The sequence below is a fragment of the Symphodus melops genome, assembly GCF_947650265.1.
Source record: "Symphodus melops genome assembly, chromosome: 15".
Taxonomy (NCBI): domain Eukaryota; kingdom Metazoa; phylum Chordata; class Actinopteri; order Labriformes; family Labridae; genus Symphodus; species Symphodus melops.
The window spans coordinates 11,917,493-11,942,121 of record NC_136705.1 but is presented as its reverse complement, the minus strand read 5'-3'; the positions used below and the strand labels follow the sequence as shown (position 1 = coordinate 11,942,121).

At 39.8% G+C, this 24,629-nt stretch overlaps 1 protein-coding gene across 1 annotated transcript; it reads right to left on the bottom strand.

The window, feature by feature from the left end:
• Positions 1 to 1,562: 1,562 nt before the first annotated feature.
• Positions 1,563 to 24,629, bottom strand: plcb1 (phospholipase C beta 1). Its single transcript, XM_079362164.1, has 32 exons — positions 24,137 to 24,629; positions 21,561 to 21,638; positions 19,644 to 19,712; positions 18,980 to 19,120; positions 18,824 to 18,903; positions 18,140 to 18,193; positions 17,409 to 17,484; positions 16,855 to 16,955; positions 16,081 to 16,244; positions 15,250 to 15,396; positions 14,959 to 15,116; positions 14,510 to 14,592; positions 14,340 to 14,424; positions 14,093 to 14,258; positions 13,018 to 13,073; positions 11,279 to 11,375; positions 10,492 to 10,576; positions 10,126 to 10,250; positions 9,732 to 9,886; positions 9,453 to 9,620; positions 9,266 to 9,365; positions 8,519 to 8,623; positions 8,158 to 8,270; positions 7,930 to 8,080; positions 7,741 to 7,794; positions 7,185 to 7,362; positions 6,883 to 7,015; positions 6,592 to 6,668; positions 5,271 to 5,360; positions 5,021 to 5,078; positions 4,783 to 4,869; positions 1,563 to 4,330 (listed from the first exon to the last, which is right to left on the bottom strand). The coding sequence occupies exons 1-32, from the start codon at positions 24,233 to 24,235 to the stop codon at positions 4,178 to 4,180; spliced, it is 3,486 nt and encodes a 1,161-aa protein (XP_079218290.1). The 5' UTR covers positions 24,236 to 24,629; the 3' UTR covers positions 1,563 to 4,177.

Below are 24,629 nucleotides of genomic sequence, written 5' to 3'. Positions count from 1 at the left end.
AAGGTTTTTCTTTGGTCGCTGCTACCATCTGCTGGGTGAAACCGAAATGGCAACCTAAAATAAAAAAAAAGCATATCCTCGCCTGGCTGACTGCGCAATATAAATACAGCTATCCTTTCTTGTTTCCCATATGTTCTGGTGTATGCATTTATGCTATTTATTTGTAAATATAAAGGTTGTAACATTAAATATGTATTCCTCTGCCTTGTTTTGGTTCAGCTTGACCTTGGGAAAGAAAATATGCTCAAAACTCAGCAAGGCCCTTAGGATGTAACAGACATCTACCATTTTGAAAAGGCAACATGGCAAGATATTGTGATGAGCATTTTCATAGCGAGCCTATTTGAAATGTAAAGACTTTACGAACAATAGATCAACCAGAAAGAAAATAACTACCTGTGCATTATTAACAATGGCATTAAGTCAGACCTGTCCTCTGTGCGTGTTGGCCTCGAGGGCTGCCCTTTGTCACCGGTTCTGTTCATAACCTTTATGGACAGGATTTATAGGTGCAGCCAGGGGCCGGTGGAGGTCCGGTTTGGGGAGCACAGGATCTCTCTCTATGTGGTCCTGTTGGCTCCATTGGACCTGGACCTTCACCGCACACTGGGGCAGTTCGCTGCAGAGTGTGAGGCGGCTGGGATGAGGATCAGCACCTCTAAATCTGAGGCCATGGTTCTTGACCGGAAAAAGATGGCTTGCCCTCTCCGGGTCGGTCCTATCCCAGTCCCGGACCCTGAATTCTACCACTTAGTCAGAATCATTGAAGCTTGTCTTCCCAGGAGTAGAAACAAATTACAAGCTGAAACACACAAGTACTGTAGTAGCAATAATAGACATAAGTAAACGGGAACTGGCCATGCTATTGAACTCACTTGTGTGCAACACTGGGCATTATTCTTCTGTTCTCTGTGAGTGTTGCAAGACAACAACAGTTACAATACACGAACAAAGAAAATACAGATGACCACGATGATAAAACACAAACTCTACAAAAAACAAAGCAACCTTAATCTATCTCAATCAAAAGGGTTACTTGTAATAGATTTTTACCATAGATGTTGCCAAAAATAATAACAGTATTTTTGAGATTTTCTGCTATTACATAAATTACTTGCATAAAGAACCTCATTAGAAGGGCAGGAAAAGGCAAACAATGAATCAATGAAATGAATGACCAATCTTTAAAAAAAAAAAAAAAAAGTGAATTCAAACAGAATGTTTTGTAAAGGTAAATAAAAAGACAAACCGAAAGCCACTGACTGCAAACAAGAAAATAAAAGCACTTTGATCATGTACAGTACATAGAGCTATTCATTAAAATGTCAAACTGTGAATGGCATCAAAAAGCTGTATTTTCCAACAAGTCTAACAATAAAGTGACAGAACATCTCCCTCCTCCACAGTGACAGGATACTGCGTCCCTGTGAAGGCCCGCATTATACTGGTTTTGTCTTAAAAGCAGTGGGTTTGTGTTGATGGGATTGACATCAGCAATTACCTTCCTCTCTTCAGTGCAGCTTTAGAGTTAAAGATCTGACATTTGAAGATTGTAGACCCAGGAATATAAACTGATAACTTCTCATTTTTGATGAAATATTTTTTTTAATAGTCTTTGATTTAAAATAGCATCCAGAAAAACCAAGAAACAAATCACCTGGCAGAGAAATCCAAGACGATAAAGCATGCTCAGTTTGATCATTAAAGCAAGGGTGCGTTCAACAAGTCATTTTGTTGGAGAACCTCAGCCACTTAAACATGATCCAAGCAGATCATTTCATCTGCAGTGGGGACAGAATATTGAGGTATACTCTTAAGGTTAGCAAACAGAGTTAGCAGCTTAGTCTAAAATATTGCCAATGAAACTGCAGTGCAGGCTACCTTTAGGAGGTCAGGTGCAGGCCGTGGCCAAGATTGTTCGATCTTTATCGGTTCCCTGCAAAAAGAAGGTTGTTGAACACAGCTTAAGCCTTAGATGTCGAAGAAAAGCAGAAACATGGAAAATATTCCACCGATATTTCCTGGAAGATCACTGTACAAAGAGTGATGAGCGCCATCCATTGTACATTTGAATTATTATTGTTTTTCTTTTTTACAAAACTTTGCACTCGTAAACAGTTATATAAATTATTCTCATCTCATTCTCGTTCCTTAATGTTTATCATGAAAATAACATGTAACAAATAAATAGATCTTAAGAAACAGCTTTCACATCAAAACAAAGAAATCATGCAGACTTTGAGGCTCCTCCACACCTAACAGGACATCTATCTGTCCCAGCGTTAGGGCAGCAGCAATGAGGGACCTGGTGGGATGTTGCTGAAACCAGTCAGAAAACCATTCTTTTAAAAATAACCAAATTCAGGTACAATGACATGTTTCATTTCCCTCATCCCATCTGTTATAATCCTCCTCTTTTCTTCGAACATCGTTGAAGAAAAAGCCAATTGGTCCAAAAAAAAAAAAAAAGCTCTAACAGTCATGCTAAATTATGTTAAATATAAATAACTTAACAAAAATGTGATAAACCCCCCCCCAAAGAATATGAATAAACAGTTATATTAGTGCATAAACAAACTGTGCAGAACTGAATAAATGATTCAGTGGTGGACTGCAGAATACATCTTGTAAAATACAATTTAAAGACGAATCTGTGATGATCCTTTTATTTTATCCACTTTTATCTTAATCAATAGTTGTATAGAGGAACTATCTTGTAGAAAAACAGCTCGATAAAATGCCCTTGAATTAAATTATACACGTTAGTAATGCAACATAAAACCATTTCTATAAAATGTGTATCTTCCTAAATCCTGAAAAGTGAACAACATTCACAGTACTCTTGCTTGTTTGTGTCTTGCTATGGTTTGAAATGTAAAATCAAATGCACTTTTTCTCTTTTGAAGCTCAACTGGTGGATAATTTGAGGTGCAGAAAAAAGAAGAAGAGAGGAGTAAGTTCTCCTTCCTCAAACCCACTGACATCCAGCAAAACCGCGCAGAGTGAGAGTGCCAATGTGTGCATCTACGTGAGTGTAAAGAATCAGAGTACTTGTAATATGATCATACAGTGAAGGTACCAGCATTTCCCCATGCAACAAGAAGAGGCTGTCACTGCCTCTGGGTATTAGACAGTACTCTCTGCCAGTGTTACAGAGAGAAAGTTAAAGCTCCTGTGAGGTTTTTTATGTGGTTATGAAACAGATTGATATAATGCTGAAGCCTCTATATGACCAACAAAAGCATACATGACCATCAGGGACATAATGTAATTTCTTCTATATACAATAGTTATGTTCTAAGTATAACTGCTGCCAAAAGGTAGCTGCTAAGCGAAGCGAATGGTCTTAGCTCACAATTTTCCCTGGTTGACGGTCAAAGTGAACCAGGAGGCGATTTTTCCTCTGGAAAACATCACGTCACGTTATACATGTAGGCTCACAGGACAAGATCAGCAGAGAGATAAGAGTCCACGGGAGGTGCCAAAATCAAAAGCAAAAGTTCCTCACAGGAGCTTTAGGCTAAAATAGATTGTTGTTGTTTAGTTTATATGGTTAGAGCTATAAAGAAAGTAAAGTTGAATTGAGTTTAGTTGTCCGAGCAACCGCCATGGCTTACTCACTAAAAAAAGAAAAAAGTGCTGAAAAAAAAACACGTTTTTGTATAGTCTATCCATGTGCATATAAAATACAGACGTATGTATGTGAAGATAGATAGATAGATAGATAGATAGATAGATAGATAGATAGATAGATAGATAGATAGATAGATAGATAGATAGATAGATAGATAGATAGATAGATAGATAGATAGATAGATAGATAGATAGATAGATAGATAGATAGATAGATAGATAGATAGATAGATAGATAGATAGATAGATAGATAGATAGATAGATAGATCGTCATGCAGTACAAACTGTCAGGTAGTTGTCCTTCAAAATAACAGAAACTAAGACTTCATGAGTTCTGACTGAATGCTGGGAAACAGCAAAGTGCATGCTTGAATGACATTTCAAATAAAATCCTTAAAGTGTTCTTCCATTAAAAATAAAAGTAACAGTCTTCAAAATCCTTTTTTTCCCCCTCTTTCCTCCACACGTCCTCGTGTTTTGATCTCCAGCACTTTCCTCTCTCTGCTCTACCGTCCGTTCTCCCTCGGCGTACTCGCTCGCCCCTCAGTCCTCCTCTGACAGAGTTTCGTGCGGCGTGGATGGGCGGGACTTGCTGTGACCTCTCACTTCTGCCTTCCTGTCCTGCAGGAAGTCTTCGATCTCTCCGGGTAAACACTGGAATTTCTCCTGGAAATCAGCCTCCACCACTCCTTGCAACTTGAGACAGAGAGGAAGAAGATAACAGGTGGACACTGAAAACGGATTACATTCACAAATTAGCTCCTGCCACACACTAACAGGATAATAAACCCAGGACAAGTTGAAGTTGCTTCACATAAAAACAGTTCACCCGTGTTTATTTGCAACTGTGGAGACAGGTGGGCTGTACATTCAGAATGGCAAACCAGCTGTTATCAACCATGCTGCCAACAGTTTAACAGCTCCAAAATGGCTGCCAGTGGGCTGGTTACATCACTCAACACCACCGATCCCAAAATGTGTGGGAGTGGAGGCACAGATCGAAGCGAGCAGCTTGGACCCCCCCAAAACAACACATTTATTCACCATTTAGTGCGTCTGGTGACTGAAGCGGGAAATACTTACAATGTACAATGTAATATTCAGGCAGTAAGTGCAAACTTTAAACATAATCTAAACTGGTATTTTACCTTTGGTTTCAGGTCCTGTATCTTCTGCAGAAGCTCGTTCTGCTGCTCCACAAGCTGATCATGGCGCTTTGCTTGAGTTTCCTCCAGCTGGAGAAAAAAAAAAAAAAAGGCAAGCAGAGAGAAAATGCAGAAATAGAAAGCATTACATTTAAATGGCAGTCCCTGCAGATTTAAAAACAAAACAATCCTCCTCCACCCCCGGAGCTTCTTTAGACCACATCCTCCATCCTCCTCTCACCCGCTTTATGTTCTGGACGACTTCATTGACGTAGGACTTATTGATCTCAGTCTTCTCCCTGGAAACACACAGTCAGATGGGGGTTGATGTTGAGCAGAATTTTTTTTTTCTCTCCTTACAAGTCTAGCTGGATGGATTAGTGCTGGAATTAGACGAAGGAGCTACAGCAGGTGTCTAGGGTGAGGTGCAGGGAATTTGTATCAGTGTGTGTGTGCGTGTGTGTGTGTGTTTGTGTGTGTATGGATCATACTCTTCAGCCAGATGTTTCTCTTTGGTCTTCGCTTGGTTGATCTTTTCTGTTCTCCTTCGATCCATCTGTCTCTTAAGCTCTTTTTTCTCCCTACGGTGGCAAAGGAAACATCAAAGAAAGGATAGTAGGAAGTAAAAAAATAAAAAAAGGTACTTAAAAAAAAGAGGTATTTAAAAATTGCTGTATGTCAAGCAGGTTGGACTCTAAAAATGTGAGTGTTAACAGAAAAGAAGCTTGGTTGTTGACCCTGAAATATTCTATAAAGTCCCCTCCAAATAAAAAATAACAAGAATTCAGTACATTGAAGATGTTGAAGAAAGTAAAACCTTTTACATGAAAATAATATCGGAGTGAAAAAAAAGATGACTTTTATGTAATCCAAAGGCTTCACTGTCAGAGTCAAAGTTTTTTACATCTCTCACCATACCACCCTCACGCCTGTCCACCGTGGGATCCAGAGCCTTCAGTCGATCTCCCCCCCCCCCCCCCCCACCTCTGGAACTCCCTCCCACCACACATCTGTATCGACTCTCTCCATTTTTAAATCTCATCTAAAAAAAACACTATTTTTAAAATGGTATAGTTCTGTCAGATCATTCCCATCCGGTCTCATGAATCCACTACATCTTTGTTGTTTTTATCCTTGCTTTGTAAGGTGACCTTGAGAGTTTTGAAAGGCGCATATAAAAATAATGCATTATTATTATAATTATTATTAGCTCAGTTTCACAGGCTGTTCATAAAAAAAAAGCACAGACTGTAAATAGTAATGGATGAAGCCTGAGTGACAGCAGCAGCCGCGTCCATTGCTGGAAATGCTGTCTCACTATAACTTTCAGTTAACCTTACAACAGGTTGAGAGCCGAAGCTGAGGCAGGTTTTAATCCTCTTGAAGGACTGTTACATGCTCACCTGTCAATTTTCTGCCTAACTATGTGTCGTTTCAAAATCAAAACAGAGACGTTTTTAAAAAAAAAATAAAAAATCATCCCCCGTACAATGTGTGCCAGTGATGACTAACACACACCTGTTTCATGTTTTGTACCAGACTGTGCACATGTTTATTTATGCTGTAATAACAGCCTGATTCGGCTGTGTGTATGTGACTTCCGGTGTTCCTGGTGACAGCCTCATGCGGACCCTTGAGGAACTGCAGGATTTCACACTTCTGCATTGGCTTCATTTTTTCAAGATCAGAGAGCGCCACTTGATAAAAAACTTCTTTTTTTTTTCAACTCAATTTCATTATTTCTTCATTGTAGCATTCATCAAGACGTTTTGACACCCTTAAATCATTTGAGTCAAAGATTTTGTGACTTACTTGTCACAGATGTCTTTGAGTTTCTTCATCTGTGTGTTGTGACTTTCCTCAGCCAGGCTGCTCAGCCGCTCTGTCAGCTGAAACAGAAACTCATGATCAAAGTGTTCTGAGCTAAAATAAAACAATGGCCGCAGAATCCTTGACTTCAGGTTATCTTGCGCTCATTGCTCTTATTATGACTGACTGCCAACAAAAGTGAGAAGTCAATAAGTTCTCGTTATCTTTTCAAAGACATGGATTAAAGGTTAAAGTCCCATGCAACAGCAGTTTATCTGATTTCATTCATTTTACCATCTTAATGTGTTCTCTCTGCAGATATTTCTGACTGTAGTACTGCTCCTGCCTCAAAGTGAGGAGCTGCTGCTGCTGCTCGTCTCGCAGCTGCTGGAGCCGCTCCTCTTTCTCGCTCTCTGAACACGAGCCTCTAATGAACAAAACACACACACATCAATAAATACTTAGATATAGCTTACACACAAAATAAAAAAACACAGGGAATGTCCACTTGTTACCTCATACAATGACATGATATTTTTCACGATGACTCAATTTTAGACAAAGCAAGAAAGGAGAAGAGGACATGCGGCGTGTACCTGCTCTTACTGCACTGTCTTGCCGTCTTCTTGTACTTGTTGTTGATCTCTCTGAGGAGCTCAGAGGTTTTCTTCTGGTGCCTCCTCACCAACTCCTTCAGCTCTTTAAACTGACGTCTCTGCTCCTTCTGGTAAACCTTTGACTGCTGCAGACTCTCCATGGTGCATGATGGGACATCTGGTGCCACAGGTGATAATGCATTACCGTTTAATGACACCTTTCTCTGGTGTTTATTTCACTGTTCTGTACAGACCTGGAGGTTTTATTCAATTCAAGATAATCACCATGAAAAAGCTTTTTTATTTATCATGAAATACAGGACCAGCACTAATGTAACCCATCTTCATAAAACACAGGGACATGTATGAGCACGTCCACATACTGTTCTGTCTTTCATACTCTAAACCTTCACTGTCTCTTTACTTTCTTATATTCACATTGTGTTTCGGTGCTTTATTATGGGCTGATGCATCAAACATTCTCACGTCTCCAGTTTTAATTATGCTGGTTATTTAAAGTAAACAATGATTTGAAATCAATCTGAAAAATACTAACCTATCAAAACACTTGATACCAGATCTTCACTCTTTGCCGCTGGTTTGGCTGCTTCTAAAAGGCAGAAAAGAAAATCAACGATTATTTATAACAATAAACGCATAAAAACACCTATAGCACTGGAGCTTCAGGAATTTTTTTTTTTTAAACGACAATATCTCAGATGCAAAACGAGGGCTTTAATGCTACCTGTCGAAGCCGCTTGCTGATTGGCTGTGGTGGCTTTGGGCGTTGTGGTGATGGGGGTGTGGCCTGCAGGTCCAGGGGCGGGGCTGAGTCCATTCTCAAGTGGAGCTGATTTAACGTCGTTTTTGCGCTCTGCAGTAGATTCGGCCTCTTCCTGAGTGGTAAAACCAAGCAGGGTTAGAGCCTGAGGATCTGCCTTACAAGGACGGAAAAGAAAGACACGTGGCTGACCTCAGCCTGGGTTTCCTCCTCCATGTCGTCCAGCGTCAGAGCTGCTAGCTGTTTGGACCTCTGCTCCAGAAGGTTGACATACCGAATAGGGTTGGACAGAGCTTCTATCACATCTACAAAGCAATTATATAGAAACCAAGATGTATAAAGCCGATAGTGTAGCATTCTTTGAACCTGTGTGCTTGAGATAGAAAAAAAAAACATCCTTGTTAGGATCCTTCATACATTTTTTTTTTCAGTTGTATTCATTTTTTTTCATTTACTGTCTGTCCTTATATTTAAAAATTCTCTCATTATGTTGAAATTAAAGATACGGAAATGATCCTTTTTTGTGTGTGATATCTGAGTTTGACTTTTGTACCTGCAAAGGTGTCCGGTACGTAATCTTTGACCTCAATGTAGACAAACACTGCAGGGAGAATGAGAGACTGGTTCTTCTCATTCCTCAATCCAATGTAACGGTACCCTAAAGGACAAACACAAAAACAACACATACTCAGACGCCACTCTCCGATTGTTCTCTTTGGGTTGCATTATATTTACATCGTCTGCTGTAAAAGCTTTAAAAGATGAACATGTGGCTCATGTTGCACAAACCGTCGGTCACGCATGTAGACAATGACTTGAAAAAACATATCCAGAATGGTGATATGATGTAGTGAATGACATTTGTGACAGCTGTTGCAAACATCAGGAGCCAGAACGTGCCTCCCAGGAGGTCACCTCATCTCCAAAGCACAGCGTGTTATCTAACAAATACCTGGATGGATTTGATGTTCAATTACATACAAGGCATACAAGGGAAAAAAAATGAAGCATACATGCATTATGAAGGGGATTAGGAATGTAAAGTTTTAGTATTTGTAGGGAAAGACAGAATATGTATCATCATTCTAGGTCAGGAGGGATTCTGCAATAATATGCAATCTTTTTTTTGGTACAATCCTGCATCAGCACCAGCGAAATACTTTTGCTGGACTCATCTGGAAAAACACAGTGACGAGAGTGAAATGTCCACAAAGATCCTGGGAGCTGTAGTCCTCAAATACTCAGATAAAAAGCAGTTGTGAATGAAATGAGTTGAATGAAATGTGACGAGAGTAATTACCTGGTCTTATTGCAGACACTGGAATAATCCGATGACCTATAAACTTCCCCCCTTCTTCAAAAGCACCAATTCTCAGAGAGGCCAGAGTTGGAAGAATCACCTGTCAGAAAGGTAAAGTCACAGCAGTGAATTTGTTTTTATCATTTTTGTTGGATCCTGCTATAAGTCTGTCTTTTGGATTTCTCACTTTTTTGAAGACAACCGGCTCTTCATCCCACACTGGGTTGACGGCGTTGTTGTTCTGAGAGGTTTTTGTTTTCAGTGCTTTCCTCCTGGTGTCTGCAGGAAGTCCAAACATCTCTATCTCCACATACACACCCACCCGCCGCTCAGTCAGAAACTGTCCAGAAATCACCTGCGAATCACATAAGTAACGATCAGAGAGCGCCTATACTGATGGAATATGCAGAGTGTGTCGGATTAGTTACAGCAAGCTTCAACAAAAGGGAAACAGCTTGTGTTGTACCTTTACAGAGAGGGTGTTAGCCACGATGCCGTCCACTGTGTTTTCTGCAAAGGGGTCGAAGTGTTTGTCATGTCGTCTCATGAACTCAGGCTTCAGTCTGTAGCCGCTGCGCCCGTTGTACTCAAACATGAAGAGATTCAGCTGTGTGGAGAAATCTGGAAACAAAGATGAATAATTGACAAGTTGAGGGCTCTGGAGAATTCAAGCGCCACTCCTGGTTTGACTAAACATCCAACGTTATCTGCAGAACACAGTCATGGTTACAATCTGTAGAAAAACCCCCCAACAACTTTACAAGTTAATTCAGTGAGTGTGGTGTCCTCTGGCTTGTCATTTTAGGGTGTTTCTGAGGTATCGAACAAAGTGGAACCTGGGGTCAGGCTGTGGCTCGTACCGATAGTTTGGTAGTTGAGAGCAACAAGTTGACAGCCGGCATTCCAGAAGAGTTGAGGCATGAAGTTAGAAGAGTCGACTCTGGTTCCTTTAGGATAGATGCGACTTAACTGTGATTTATTATATCTAGTTAATGTAAGGTTAAGAACAATAACAGGGCTCATTAAACATTAATTAGATGGATGGATGGATGGATGGATGGATAGATGGATGGATGGATGGATATATGCTGTTATTGAAACTAAAATCTGACAGATTATTGCAGGTTTCTGCACAAATGAAGCATCAGAAGCTGGAAAAACAGAACAGAGAACAAAAGTGGTTGCCATGGTGTGAAGCAACTGTTGCTACTGTAGCAAAAGGATACTCTACAAACTCCACTGGTGACTTTGTAAGGTGCTCCAGTGCTTTGGTCTCCACAAAAGACGACATGTGGTAACAGCGGGCTGCCTCTGCACACACAAAAACAAACACACAGGCATTTTTTGGCAGTTATTTTGCTTTAATCATGACTCCTTCACTCTCTGTCTAATTATTGCAAAAATTGTTTATGCTTTTAAAGAGTAAGTAAGTGATATCATGTTTACTTAAAATGTGAAAAGTAAACTTAGTATATGTTCAGAAAATATGTAAATAAGTATTTATGCTTTATGCTTTCTGTGTCCCATCAACAATTTCAAACCACTGAACTGTTGAACGTTATTAGAACAACTTATAGATGATGCAGGAAATGTTTAAATTTAAGAAGATTTTTCACATATTTTTCCCCAAAAAGACAAAATAGATACGTGTTCAATTGATTATCAACTAACTATAGTTGTGTAATTTCCTTTTTTTTTCTCAAGACATCATGTTCTATCATTTCTTGAAATTGTTGTGCATACAATTGTATGTTGCCATGAAATTAATGGTTAATGGTTGTAGAAGAGAATTTGACTTTTTTATTTTTTTTTTTACTCAAAATCTTTTGGTTTTACGATGTCAGAGCCCATTAGAGGGTTTCTTCAACAAGAAATGTTGATCATATATAGCTAAGGCATGAGGTGAAATTGAGGAAATTTCCAGAACTGATCTTAGAATGTTTTTTGCAGAATGAGAAATAATCACTAAAATGTGAAGGATAGTGTCATGTGGTTCTGTACGGCTTCTCTTACTCTTTGAGGCTTCAAAGGAGTTGAACTTGGTTGGCTGGACGTAGTTGACCAGAGTGGACATTTCCTCTGTGGCCACTGCCTCCCGCTCTGCTGAGCCCTGAAATAAACCACCGGAATACAGTCAATCATATTCAGGGTGCTGGGTTTACGGCTGGTCCTGGATGAATGTTGGGATGGAAACATCAGTCGTCAGTAGGGATGTAATGATTCACTCAACTCCCAATACGATACTGGGTCCACAATAATATTCTTTCACGATTTATCTTACAAAATGAGACTGAAGAAAAATGACGACGAAAAAAAGATTCCTTTAATTTTTCATAAAAACACCAATGCACCTCTTCATCTCTTTGACTCTTAAACTCATTCGGGTGAGCAGGGCTACCAACCTGCTTGTTAGTGCGCTTTGGTCTCCGCAGCCGCCATGATAACGCCTGCTTTTTACAACCAAACGCCTCTACTCTACAGCAGCTGACACCCACCATATTACTCAATACTACAATTTATTTTTTTAATTATTGTTGTGAACCTGTGACAGCTTTGAATAGATTTTTAACTTAATTTTTAAATCCTTACTTATCAGTTTAATGCAACAATGGGTAGACAGAACAAACGCATCTGTACACACTTTTCTCTTTTGTCTACTTCATTTCATTTGTATTTTTAATTTTGTCCCAGGGACAACGTTTTTTTGAACTTGAATATGAAGTCCCTTGACTCTCCTACCAAAAAATACAGAAAGAGGTGATACTGAAGCATTTGTATGTACAGAAGGAATCAGTGTGCAGAGCAACATTAGGAGGAAGTAGCATGTCTTAACTGTTTGCATACTGTATTCTGTACTACTACTACTGTACTGCAGTTCAGGTTTAAAGTAAAGCAGGGGACATCTCTTGTTTAAAGGCATCCCTTTGGATTATGTTAATATACAGTGTGAATCCAACAACATTTAAAGAGAACAATTAATGATCATGAGACATTTGTGTTAACCCTAACTGGATTCAGACAAAACACAAAAAATATGCATTTGAAACAAAAAAAAACACCATCAACTAGAGCCCAACCGATGAACTGGAGAGCCGATAATATCAGCAGATTTCAGCATATCCAGTGACTATCGATACTGGCTTATCTTATAGCAGATATCCGCTGATATTGCTTGATTAATTCATCAGTTAAATCTCAGTTCACTTCAGTTTCATTGCATTACACTAGCAGTTGTGTTCAGCAGCAGAGTGCGTTATATGAATTATTACACAAGCATTATCCCCCCATCCAGAATATAAAGCGGTGATGCACATACATGGGAAGTTACTTTCCAGTCGAGTGACCATCTTTACTATATTAACTTTTCCACAAGTGTTTGATGACTGCATTAGAGGGATCAACACAATAAATGTTTCTATCTATCTATCTATCCCTACAGATCAAACATAGATCCAATGAAGATATCGGCCGATGTATCGGCGTCTGATTTTTTTTCTTCTCAGTGTCGGCCACAAAAATCCCCTATCGGTCGGGCCCTATCAACAACAAGAACAAGAAAAACAACAACAACAAACAGAGAACTAATCAAACACGCTGCACATACAACACTTGAAGCAGCAAGGCTGGACAACTACCAACAGCAGCATGTAAAGTTCACATGAAGAACAATGAAAATGGAACAAAGAACAAACAGAATAAACGAGACTCGTAAACAAACTACAAATGGCGACAAAAGTGACGTCACCACTGACCTTTTTACCATCATCATCGTCATCATCATCATCTTCCTCACTCTCAGCCTCCATCTCTGTTAAAATTAAAGTTAAACCTAATTAAAATGAAAAGTCGTCATGATCATCGCCTCTTAATCTCTTCTTCTTCCTTTTCTCTCCCAAGATGTCGGGAGAGAAGAATATCAGTAAACAACTGGAGCCTGAGTGTTCGGCTGATACTGTGGTCAACACAACAATAATGTCAGATCAAAATGCTAACACCTCCGTTTAAAGAGTGATAGGCTGAAGCTTTAATAAAGACAATGGGAGACTTTGTGCAACATCAGTGCCTGATTTGTTAAAAGTAAAAAAACCAACAAAAAACCCATGACATATACCAGACTAACAACCAGACACAGGGATGTAGTTTTTTTCATAAACAAGTCGCTTCTTTAAGAACTCTGTCGGTGATTATCCAGCCCACTCAAGCATTCACCGCCTGCAGGGTCATGGTCAGAGCGTGTGTATGTACCTGAGCACAGCCACCACTCTGCTCTTTGTGTACCATGCACAGCAAACTCCCAATCCTGTATTCAAGATTTGCACGACATTTAATAAGGCTCTTAATTTCCCCCTGCACCTCCTGTTTAATCACTGCTCCTTTGGGAGGTCCGGCTCCTCATTGACACATCCCGGATGAGGTCCAGAGAAAAATAAAAAAAAAAACAGCAGTGAAGCGCAGGAAGAGCCATTTCGGATGCCTGTCCGAAATGAGGACAGAGCTTGTGGCTGACTAAAAGAGGTGTTCACTTTCAAAGAGACTTCCAATGGCAAAAAATATCTATAAAAAAATGAAACCTGACCATACAGTATGACTTCACTTTTTATTATTTAAAGTACATAAAAAATGTAGCTAAATATGTTTTAGAAGTTTTATAAAGTAAGTTTAGTTTAGTTTTATAAAGTAAAACACTGAACAATCTTCGGCATGAATTCCTTTCAGCCATTTGAGTTCTGTTCTGAACCATGTAGTCTTTGTATTCTGTATCGCCTTTTGATGCAAACAACATCAATTTGTCACAGCTGAACACATCCTCATGTCTTTGTGTCTTACCTCCTGTGTTGTTGCTAGGTGACAGTGGTTCGCTGGTTTGATTGGCAGGTTGGTCGATCAGCCTTTTGGTGTCCGTGTTATTGGAGGGTTTGTGTGATTTCTTGTTCTTGATCAGGATTTTGCCCATCAGCTCCTGAGGACTGGGGAGGGGGACGCCGGACTCCAGCTACACACATAGAAAGTGAAAGTGAAATTTGATAATGTCTAGCTGTTTATCATAATTGCATGCCTTCTATGTGTTACTTACAGGGTATTTCTCCAGAGGGTCAATCAACAGCCTGTCACCGAAAATTGACCGACAGTATTCAGCCATCTTAGCCTGCTGCTTTAAACTGATGGACAGATAAACAGACACATAGATATCATACATTATGATACTGTATATTTGTCAATCTGTTGATAAATAATGATCCTTACGAGTCCACATGGTTTTCAAAGGAGAGTATGACAGGGAAAGGTGATGTCTTGAAGGCGCATTCTGAAATAGCTTCAATCACTTCCTGAAAAATACATAAAATAAATCAGCTTCATTAATAAAGAAACTCAAGGCAGTCATATTAATGTTGTCTTCCAGCTGCATTCCCAACAACTTTGTCAGTGTGAACAGGAGATCCCCTCATGTAAACATTTTATATATAAAAGTAGGGAAATATACCTCCAAAGACACAAGTCAAGAAATCTCTAAATTACATCTTTTCAGTAAGCTACAAAACCTTGTCAATGAGCAGACATTGAAACTACATTGTGATCAACTCAAGCCAAACATGTGTAACTGAGAGGATATTGTTTCGCTGTGGCATTAAAAAAAAACCAAAAAACAAAACCCAGAGGCTTCAAGAAGTCAGGACGAGACTACGTCTACACACTTTAAAAGGGATTTCTGATGTCATGGTGAAGCCATGGGTGATAACAGGTTCCTCCTCTGCAGTCCGACCTTTCCACACGTCCAGTTCTACACAGCGACACCCGGCCAGGAGAACCTGCCGGTACATCTCTACTGACGAGCTCCCTGCCAGCTGGCCCGCTGAGACACACAAAGACAAAAAAAAAAAAAAAAAAGAGAAAGAAACATTGAATTAAGAATTATAAAGACAATTATTATGGTTGTTTTACTCTAGAAGTTGTGTGTGTGTTTGTGTGTCGGTGTGTGTGTGTACCTGTCAGATATGTATTATGTGAAGAGTTGATGAAATACTGAGACAAGGGGAAGCTCATGTCTTCCGACTGATCCAGTTTCTCAGGTGGGATGACTCCGTTCTCATCACTGGACAGATAACTGGAGAACGCCTGTAGAGAGATGGTGCCTACACACACACACACACACACACACACACACACACACACACGCACGCAAGCCGACAGTGACATTAAGGTAAATAAAATACCTCCTGTACAGTGAGATCAATAAACACTACTTCCAACAACCTTGCTCTGCTACTAAATGCAAACTCTATGTTGTTAAATGCTGATAATGTAAATGCTGTGACTCACAATTCTTGTCTGAAAAATGATCACGTTACCTCCTGTCTACTTTATATCACCTGCTCATTTCAGATAACAGATGAGATCAGATTGTACTGTTTGTTTCACTGTTATATCATACAAGGTTTTCTTTCAATATAAAACATTTTGAGACACATTTGATCACCTGAATAAAACTAAAACAAGATTTCCAGAAAGTCATTTGTTTCAAATAACAATCTTGTCCTATAATAAAACTTGGGAGTTGATTCATGCATATATTAATAGATACTTAAAAAAAAAGATCCAACTGGTAGGAGAAATACCAAAAAAGAACTGGTCCTAGAGGCATAACTGGATCTGAAGTAGGTGCCATTTTTTTTTGGCAGTATCCAACACAAATGTGAACTCCTTACGTTCTTATTTTAGCCGTTTACACTCTGGGGGGATGTGGGTGAAGCTAGAGGAGTATTTCTGTAACAGCCCGTGTTAACGTTCAAAAGAACGTTTTGCAAACGTGTGTGCACCTTGATTCAGCAGTTCCAGGTCATGCTGGTAGCGCTCCATCAGAGCCTTTGTCTGCGCGGGACGTAGAGGCGGGTAGAGGATTTCGTTGAGCCTCGGGTCTCTCTGCCTGTTGTTGATGAACTCTGTCATCTGATCGACTGACATCTTCCCTCTATCCCCTCCTCTACACGGGAGCAGCAAGAGGCAGGCCAGAGGTTAAAGGTCACATCGAATGTCATTGATGTGTCTAATGTCTTCACACGTTTTGCTTAGCTATTCTCACGTATTCTTTGCTCTCTTCTCTGATTAAATCACAAGCGATTCTTTTTCTAGGTGTTACAATTGTCACATGAATTACACTTAAAAATGATAACGTCCAAATGTGTTTACCACTAAATCTTTATCTTCAGTAGTAGCGCATTAAATCAAAATCTATTTTTACATCCATTAGGTACATTTTTTTTATTTAGTCCTTTTTTCTTACCCAGAAGAAGAATATTTTTCATTTGAATTAGAGCTGAAATAATCTCTTCGGCTGATGAAGTCATTTGGATGATTTGCTGCTATTCTCTGTCTTACATCATCCAAATCCTCATCCCTTTGTGTTTTGTGAGTTGGGACTAAATGTCCGAGCAGCAATTGAGATGGCCGTTTTTTTTTTTTTGTGCTACATCTCTTTAGACTTTAAGTTTTCTCTCTAAACCATCTCTGTTGTTGACTGAAGTCACTATTGAGCTGTTCTCAGAGAATTAGCTTAAAGAAAAGAACAGACTGTTTCTGAATACGGCACTTACTGCAGTTTAAAGCTGCTGCTGAGCTCTGGACGAGGACACAGGCTTTCCAAAAAGCTCTTGTAGACTTCGAGTGTAAAGTCCTCCAGTTTGATGCTGTCACCCTGCAGCAAATGTGAAACAGAATTAAACACAGCCACTTTTTTTTTAATGTCCTCTTGCTTAATACCTCTCTTACATGTTTTACAAAAAACACTTGAAATAATCAACTCTCCTCATTGTTCACACTTGCAAACAATTTTCTTTATTAGAAACAAACATTTAGTGATTGGGCTGAGAATCCGACTCCTGCATTTCTACTTTTCAGAAGCCTCAGAACTTGCTGAACCAGATGCATTTAGGCTAAGTTGACCTCTACACCGTGAGTCATTCAAAAAACAGATACAAGCATCTACAGCCATAAAGAAAAAAAAAAAAAGGCTAGTCAGTTTTTTATACATGTCGAGTTATCCAAAGAGGATGACGTTCATGGCATTTTCTATCTGGTTAAACTCTCATGTGTAGCTACTGTTTACTGCTACAATCATATTAAAAAAAAATCAATTTAAAGTGTTTACCCGTGCATAGGGTAGATTACAGCTCTCCAGGGAATTTTCCACTCTCTTTCTGTCGGAGGAAAACAGTCGAACAATGCTGCAAAAGACACAAGATCACACAGCTATTAATTCCTGTTCTAGCCCAACATATCACCAACTTGAAACCTGCAGTTAGACTGCCTTAAATAACCCCTCTGATAAACCCCTTCAAATGTACCCTTCCTAACTCAACAGAATGTCCTCCTCCAGCTTTCTGTAAATCTCTCACTCCCCCCCGCCCCCCTCCATGTCCAAAAATTCCCCTTAAACAAACTGTAGCTCAACAGAACATGCTCCTCAACCACTCTGAAAGCCAATTCGACGACTCGCCCAAACATTCAAACCCGAATTTAACATCTTCTTCCTAGACATCCAGGATTATGAGCTGGCCTTAATTCAGCTTCTGTTATCTTCTAAAATGAAGGTTCCCTTCGTATTATCTCCTTCCCTGGCAGTGGTTGATTACCAGGTCAGTGCTGAATTAAGCACCTTCATGAATCCTGTCCCTGTTTTTGCTTTCCCAAGTGCACATGGAATTAAGTGTATTTTTGGAAGCAAGGGACAGAAAAGAGCAAAGTTTGTGCATGTCCCTGCAGGCTTTGTCGAGCTATTTTCTCACCTGCGCAATCATCTATCGTAACATGTGCCACAGAGTTATCACAGACGGAACCATTGATTAAAGATAAGGAAGGCAATGATAATCCGAAGCTCACTTCTTGACAGGAATTCTCCCCTCTGTATTCGGCTGGAGACACAACTTGACGTACCTGAAACAGAGCGAGGAAAGTTCAAGGTTAAGACTCTATTCAAACAATCTGTTGCACATGGGATGAAGTGCTGGCTCCATTCGTTTACAGTGTGTTTTATCCATTTGATAGTTAAATGAAAAGAAGTGAAAGTTTGTTATTTTACTCATGGATTGTAATGTTACTTTCCCTGTAAAAGCCAAGTGCATCTGCACATCCAGCAGTGCAATTTATACTTCTAATTTTAGCCTTTTTTCCCCACACTGGGCTGGGATCAGACCTGGGCTGAAGCATAATCCTTCCTGTGTTTCCATCTGCATGCAGAAGACATGCGATTCACTGCATGAAATATTGTAATACTAAGATTGAGGTTAGACTCACTGCAGTGAACCCAATACAGCAGAAACAAAGTATGTTCAATGTGATATGATATGATACAACTTCATAACTTTGACTGGAATGCTCCGCACATTAAGAAGTGCCTTAGAAACAAATGCTTGCTGTCTTCCAGTCCTTCACTTCAATGGCTATTAACTGTTTGTAATAATAAAGACAGTCAATGGAAATATCCTGAAATTAACTGAATATAAAGTGTACACATCAGGGTTTATGTGTGTGCATGCAGGTGAATGCATCTGTGTGTGGACTCACGCTTTCAGGAGACTGTGGTCTCTGTTGAGGTTGTGGCTCAGCAGGTTGGAAGACAGAGAAAACAGCTCCTCACACCACACCTACCGAAATCAGAGCCTCCATCATCATCGTCATCATCATCATCATTTCTAATATCACGAAAAATGACTTCTGTACCTTAGCTTCATCTTCCTGCGAGGCGATGAAGTTAAGCTGGTTGACGTTTACGAGGTCTGAAGCCGTAACCACGGTAACCATGCGGTTCTCAAGCCGTCCAACCAGGTTTCCAATGTCAAGAAGCTCCCGCAGCTTGGCCTCCTATCGAGCAACAGAGAGTTAATGCTGCGAGCTGAAACAGAGCCACGCTGAAGCCCCATGGAAGAGATGACTGAGGGGTCTGGAGCAGATTTTTTTATTTACTTTTTGGTCTGTATGACAGTCATCTGAAAGATATTTGTTAACTATGCCTCACGTATTTCAGCTATCTGGAGGTTGAGGGACCACCCATAAAGCATTCAACATGGCGAAAAAATATGAATAAAAGCAGGAGAAGAGATTTGTTGTTTAAAAATTTAAAAAAGGAAATAAAAAGACAAAACGTACAAAAACTTGGAGATTAAGCCAAAGTCATTATAACAGAACAATGGAAGCACAAAACTGAAACCCGTATGATTAAAACATCAGTTGTGCTGCATGAATGAGCAACCACTGAGTGAGAGGTTACTGTGAGGTCACAGAGAGGCAGTTGACGGGAATGAACAGCTCTCTAAGCGGAGAGATATCTCCGGCAATAAAAGGCAAAGACCTGGTGCATAAAAGGTGAAAAGGTGAAGAAGAGTACCTTGGGTGCTTTGGTGCTTCTTCCTGTTCTGACATCTTTCACAAGGGTGAGGTCCAACAACTCTGTATCCTAAGGAAAACACACACAATGGTGCATGTTGAACACACGTGCGCGCACACGCACACGCGCGCGCGCGCACACACACACACACACACACACACACACACACACACACACACACACACACACACACACACACACACACACACACACACAGTGAGGTAATATCTGGGAGGTAAATGCTTCATCCTGTGCCCTGCTGAGGCTTTAAGCCCACCTGGAGAGAACGTGTGTGTGTGTATGCATGTAAGTGTGTATGTACTCACATACTTGCTCTTTCTCAACCTTTCTCAACCCACAATAATTGATTCTTCGATCATTTATTGTGGTTTATAAATATAGCATTTGCAGCTGTATTTGTAGCATATTAACTTCACTTTTAGTAATTATGCACCTTTACCTTATACAATAAACCACAAGATAATGTAAAGTGCCTAAATTCCTGAAAAAAACATGTCATAGCGCAGACCATTTATCTTTTTTATGTTTATTTTCTATAAATGCATATATTGTGATGTAAATTATCATCAGTATTTTGCCTCTTTCATTTACAACAAGAAAAAGAAAAACTGAGTTGATGAGTCGATAAAAGCTTGTAAGGAGAAATTCATGGTTAGCTTCATTATCATTAGTGGGCTAACAGTTAGCCATAATAGCTCACAAGTACGAGAAGTGTAGCATTGTTGCTATGGAGCAATACAGCTATTTTAGCAGCAAACCTAAACTGTGGTCAAACTGTGGCTTAAATAACATCACGTCATTTCTAAAGGGCGGCGGTTCTGAGCTTCAGAGTGTTGTTTGCCTGATGTGAAAACTTGGCTGTTTGTCACTTTTTGTACTAGCCATCCACCCATGCTTTTATTTTTTAAAACCTTTTCTCAATGCCATCACAGACCTGCAAGACACTTCATGGAGGATTGTAGCTGCGATCAGACTTTCAAATGAGTTTTATGTGGGCGTCGAAGAACTCAAAAATCAACATTTATAAGCGCTATGCTGGAAAAAAGGAATTCAACAAAATAGTCCAAATATGAATTGACTTTAAGATGGACTCCTTGAGTTCCAACAAACAACGCTCATTTCAGGTGAAATGTTCTGTGACTCTTGTGCATTTCAAGACTCTAATAAATAAGATCTTTACTTGAAATGGAGATGAGAGCAGAACATTATCCACTACTTAACCTTCTTCCTCAAACTTGTGTTATTTTAGTAATGTGTTATTTGTGTTATTTAACTTGTGTTATTTTAGTAATGTAAAAAGTACAGGCTTTGCTCTGTGAAATAGTCGCAAAACGTATTCTTGTTATCTGTCCCAAATGTGACATCGTCGGGTTGTACATGTTTGACTTTCTGCTCTGTGACTCGGGATATTTTTATCAGTGTTTACAATAGCTCTGTGTTTTATTATATTTAACTTGTGAAATGTACCGCTACATATTAGGACACTCTTATATATGGGATGATTGATGTCAATGAGTTTTTTGCCTGGTTAAATTTATTCTAAATAAATACATCTATTCTAAATAAATAAATAAACTATTGTTCAATTGTTGAGTTACCATGTAAAGAGGTTTTACATTAAGACAGAAATTCGAGAGGTGTATGTTAACTAATTAATTAGTTACTCTGAGAACTCTATCTGACCGTCGTCTCAATCTGATGACTTGACTTTTCAGGTCTGAATATTGATGACTTAAATTAGGACTGACATAATTAACTTCACTTTCAGCATGGTGCTAAATCAGTTCCTCATCATCAGGCTAATATGGGCCTACATGTTGAGGACATTAAGGACAATGGTATGTGTGTGTGTGTGTGTGTGTGTTTCTGTGTCTGTTCATGTGTGTGAGTGTTAACCTTATTTTGATCTGTCCAGTAAAGGTAAAATCCATGTTGGTCCACATGTAGAGTCACTGGAGTCACAGTTGACAGATCCTTAGGAAAAACAGAGAACATTAGAACAATGCAGAAAAAAAACAGGCTTTTAAATAGAAAATATTCATTCACATGAAAATGTTTAAAAGCTAATGTTCTTTTTTATTAAATACCCAGACACTCCTTTTTATCCTCTGTGAGCGAGTGAACAAAGATGAATGGTATTGGACACTGTGACGGTACAGACTTAAGTTCTGCCCAGTTGTCATGGCATTCAACTATTGTCCCTGTTGCTATAGTAACCCAACATGACAGTTTGTAATTGGTTGCAGGTGTATGTTGCGGTGCAGCTGTCCTGATGTTTTCATCCCCTTGAAAAAGCTTTTGCATCCACATCTGAAACGTACTCAACAGAGGGCCAATTCATGTGGCTGCTTCTCAACACGGCATTGTGCATTTAACAAAATGATATGATGTATCATGACAAATATGCATAATTTAAGGCATTAGTTAGTTGACTGAATTTGGTAATTACTTCATTTAAAATCTTGGCCAATCAGAAGTTGTAAGAGATGATTTCTATGAGCTTATAATGAATGAAAACAGTTAGAAGCACTGATAACACAGCCAAGCAAACTAGACACAATAACTTGATGACTGCTTGTCACTAACTTGCTTGGAAGCATTTTGCCTACTAAGTGTCCAATCAGGGCGTTGCATGGCCTAGTGGTTAGGTTGAAGGCCCCATGTACGGAGGTTTCAGTCCTTGCTACAGATGACATGGGTTAAAGTCACACTCAAGACTTTTTTCTGCACATCATTCCCTCCTCCTTCCTTCCTTCCTTCCTTCCTTCCTTCCTTCCTTCCTTCCTTCCTTCCTTCCTTCCTTCCTTCCTTCCTTCCTTCCTTCCTTCCTTCCTTCCTTCCTTCCTTCCTTCCTTCCTTCCTTCCTTCCTTCCTTCCCTCCCTCCCTCCCTCTCTCTCTCTCCTTAACTAATAACATAAAAGCAAAAATAAATGAAATATGACACCAATAAGACCAGTCATTTCCGATGAAAGACTCATTCCTGGAAGCTACCTATCAGCTTTGGGTTGTCACTGTGTTTAAGTTAAAAGTTTTTTACATGACATGATAATATCAATCATAACCACAACTGAAAGGTTTTACAGCGTGCCGAAATGTCCTTAATTGTTGTGACTGTGAAATTGTAACTTCTGTGAGGGACTAATTGCTCACACGGTGCCACCAGCTACATCTTGCACTTGAGTTTTAACTTAATCCTGACAATCTTCACTCTGGGTTGGGTAAATGTGTGCAGATTTCAGTTTTCAATCATTTATGAAGATATTTCTTTGAAGGTGTTTGTGGTTATGGATTTTGGAGCTGTACAGTAGCTGCTTTCCTCATGACAGAGCAGCCTGCATTCAAAAGAAGCAGTGGAAGAAAACACTCTGAAGATGGTTAACTAGATCCCTGGTTGTCACTTGTTGGCATAGCAACCGATTCTATTTTTCATAAAGCTCAGCTCAACATGCTGAAGAAATTCAAATATCAAAACAGACACACACACACACACACACACACACACGCAAACGGTTCAGTCCGGATTTATAGATTCAACAGAGTATTCGATTAGCTCTTCCTTGCGTATGATTCATGACATTATATGGCTCAATACATTGACTTGAACCCCCCCACACACACACACACGCACACGCACAAAACCAAGCAAACGTCCATTCTTTCTAACACAAATCACATCTGTTTAGGTGGTGGTAACCATGCCAGTTACCATGACAACCGGACCGCATATTTCATATAGTCAGGGACAACACTTCAGCATACCAGTGCACGCACAAATGCACACACACACACACACACACTACAAATGCTAGTTGATGAATAAATCCACACAAACTTAACTCGACGTATACCTATTTATATGTTTTTATTTATATACTGAATTCAACACACACACACACACACACACACACACACACACACACACACACACACACACACACACACACACACACACACACACACACACACACACACACACACACACACACACACACACACACACACACACACACACACACACACACACACACACACACACACACACACACACACACACACACACACACACATTGAACAGTACATTGCATACCAATGGAATCCAAGCCAACAGGTGGTAATAGGGAAACTGACCACAACTGCCTCCTTCTCTAACTATTACTTACACACACACGCACACATACACACGTCTGTAATCCACAGGTACTTACTGCTAAATCTAAATCAACAAATGAGAAGTAAACGCATCTGACAACATGGAATGTTTCCTCCTCTTTTTCTGTCAGTTTCATTCAATTCTACTTTATTATAATTACCATAGAACATTTGTAATACAGCTAGAACATATATGTAAATATTAAATGAAAAGCTAAAGCTCCTAAAAGGTGTGTAAAAAAGCTTAAACATGATAATGATCTTCGGTTAGCATATCAAAATGTACTTTTATTAAGCTGGTAAAGAAAGTCGGTGTCCTTACCTCGTCCCATTTGATGAAGTTGCTCCCGTTCCTCAGCGTGTTGGAAACAGAGGGAGGCTGGAGTTTCAATGCATGGACCCCCGGCTGAGCGCTCGCCATGGCTTCACGCACATGAACAAACTCTTACACACACAGACACACACACACAGACACAACCTGGAGATGCTCAGGCTGAAACACTTGCATGCTGCATCTCTGTCACGTCCAAATCCAAACTCCTCAGAAGTCAGGCAGCAGCATCCTCTCCTCCTCCTCCGGATCTTGGCTTGCACTTGTCTTTTTTTTCTCCTCTGTTTTCCCCCCTGTTCACTCTTTTTCATGTATGTCCTTCTTCTTCTTCTCTCTCCTGTTTTTCTCTGCTCTGTATCTCTTTCCTTTCTTTTCTCCTTTCTTATTTCTCCCTCCTCTCTTCTCCCTCCCTCCCCCTGTTTGTCTCCCCCTCTCTCCTCTGTTGATGCTGCATCTCACTGAGAGACAGACTGAAACAGATGCC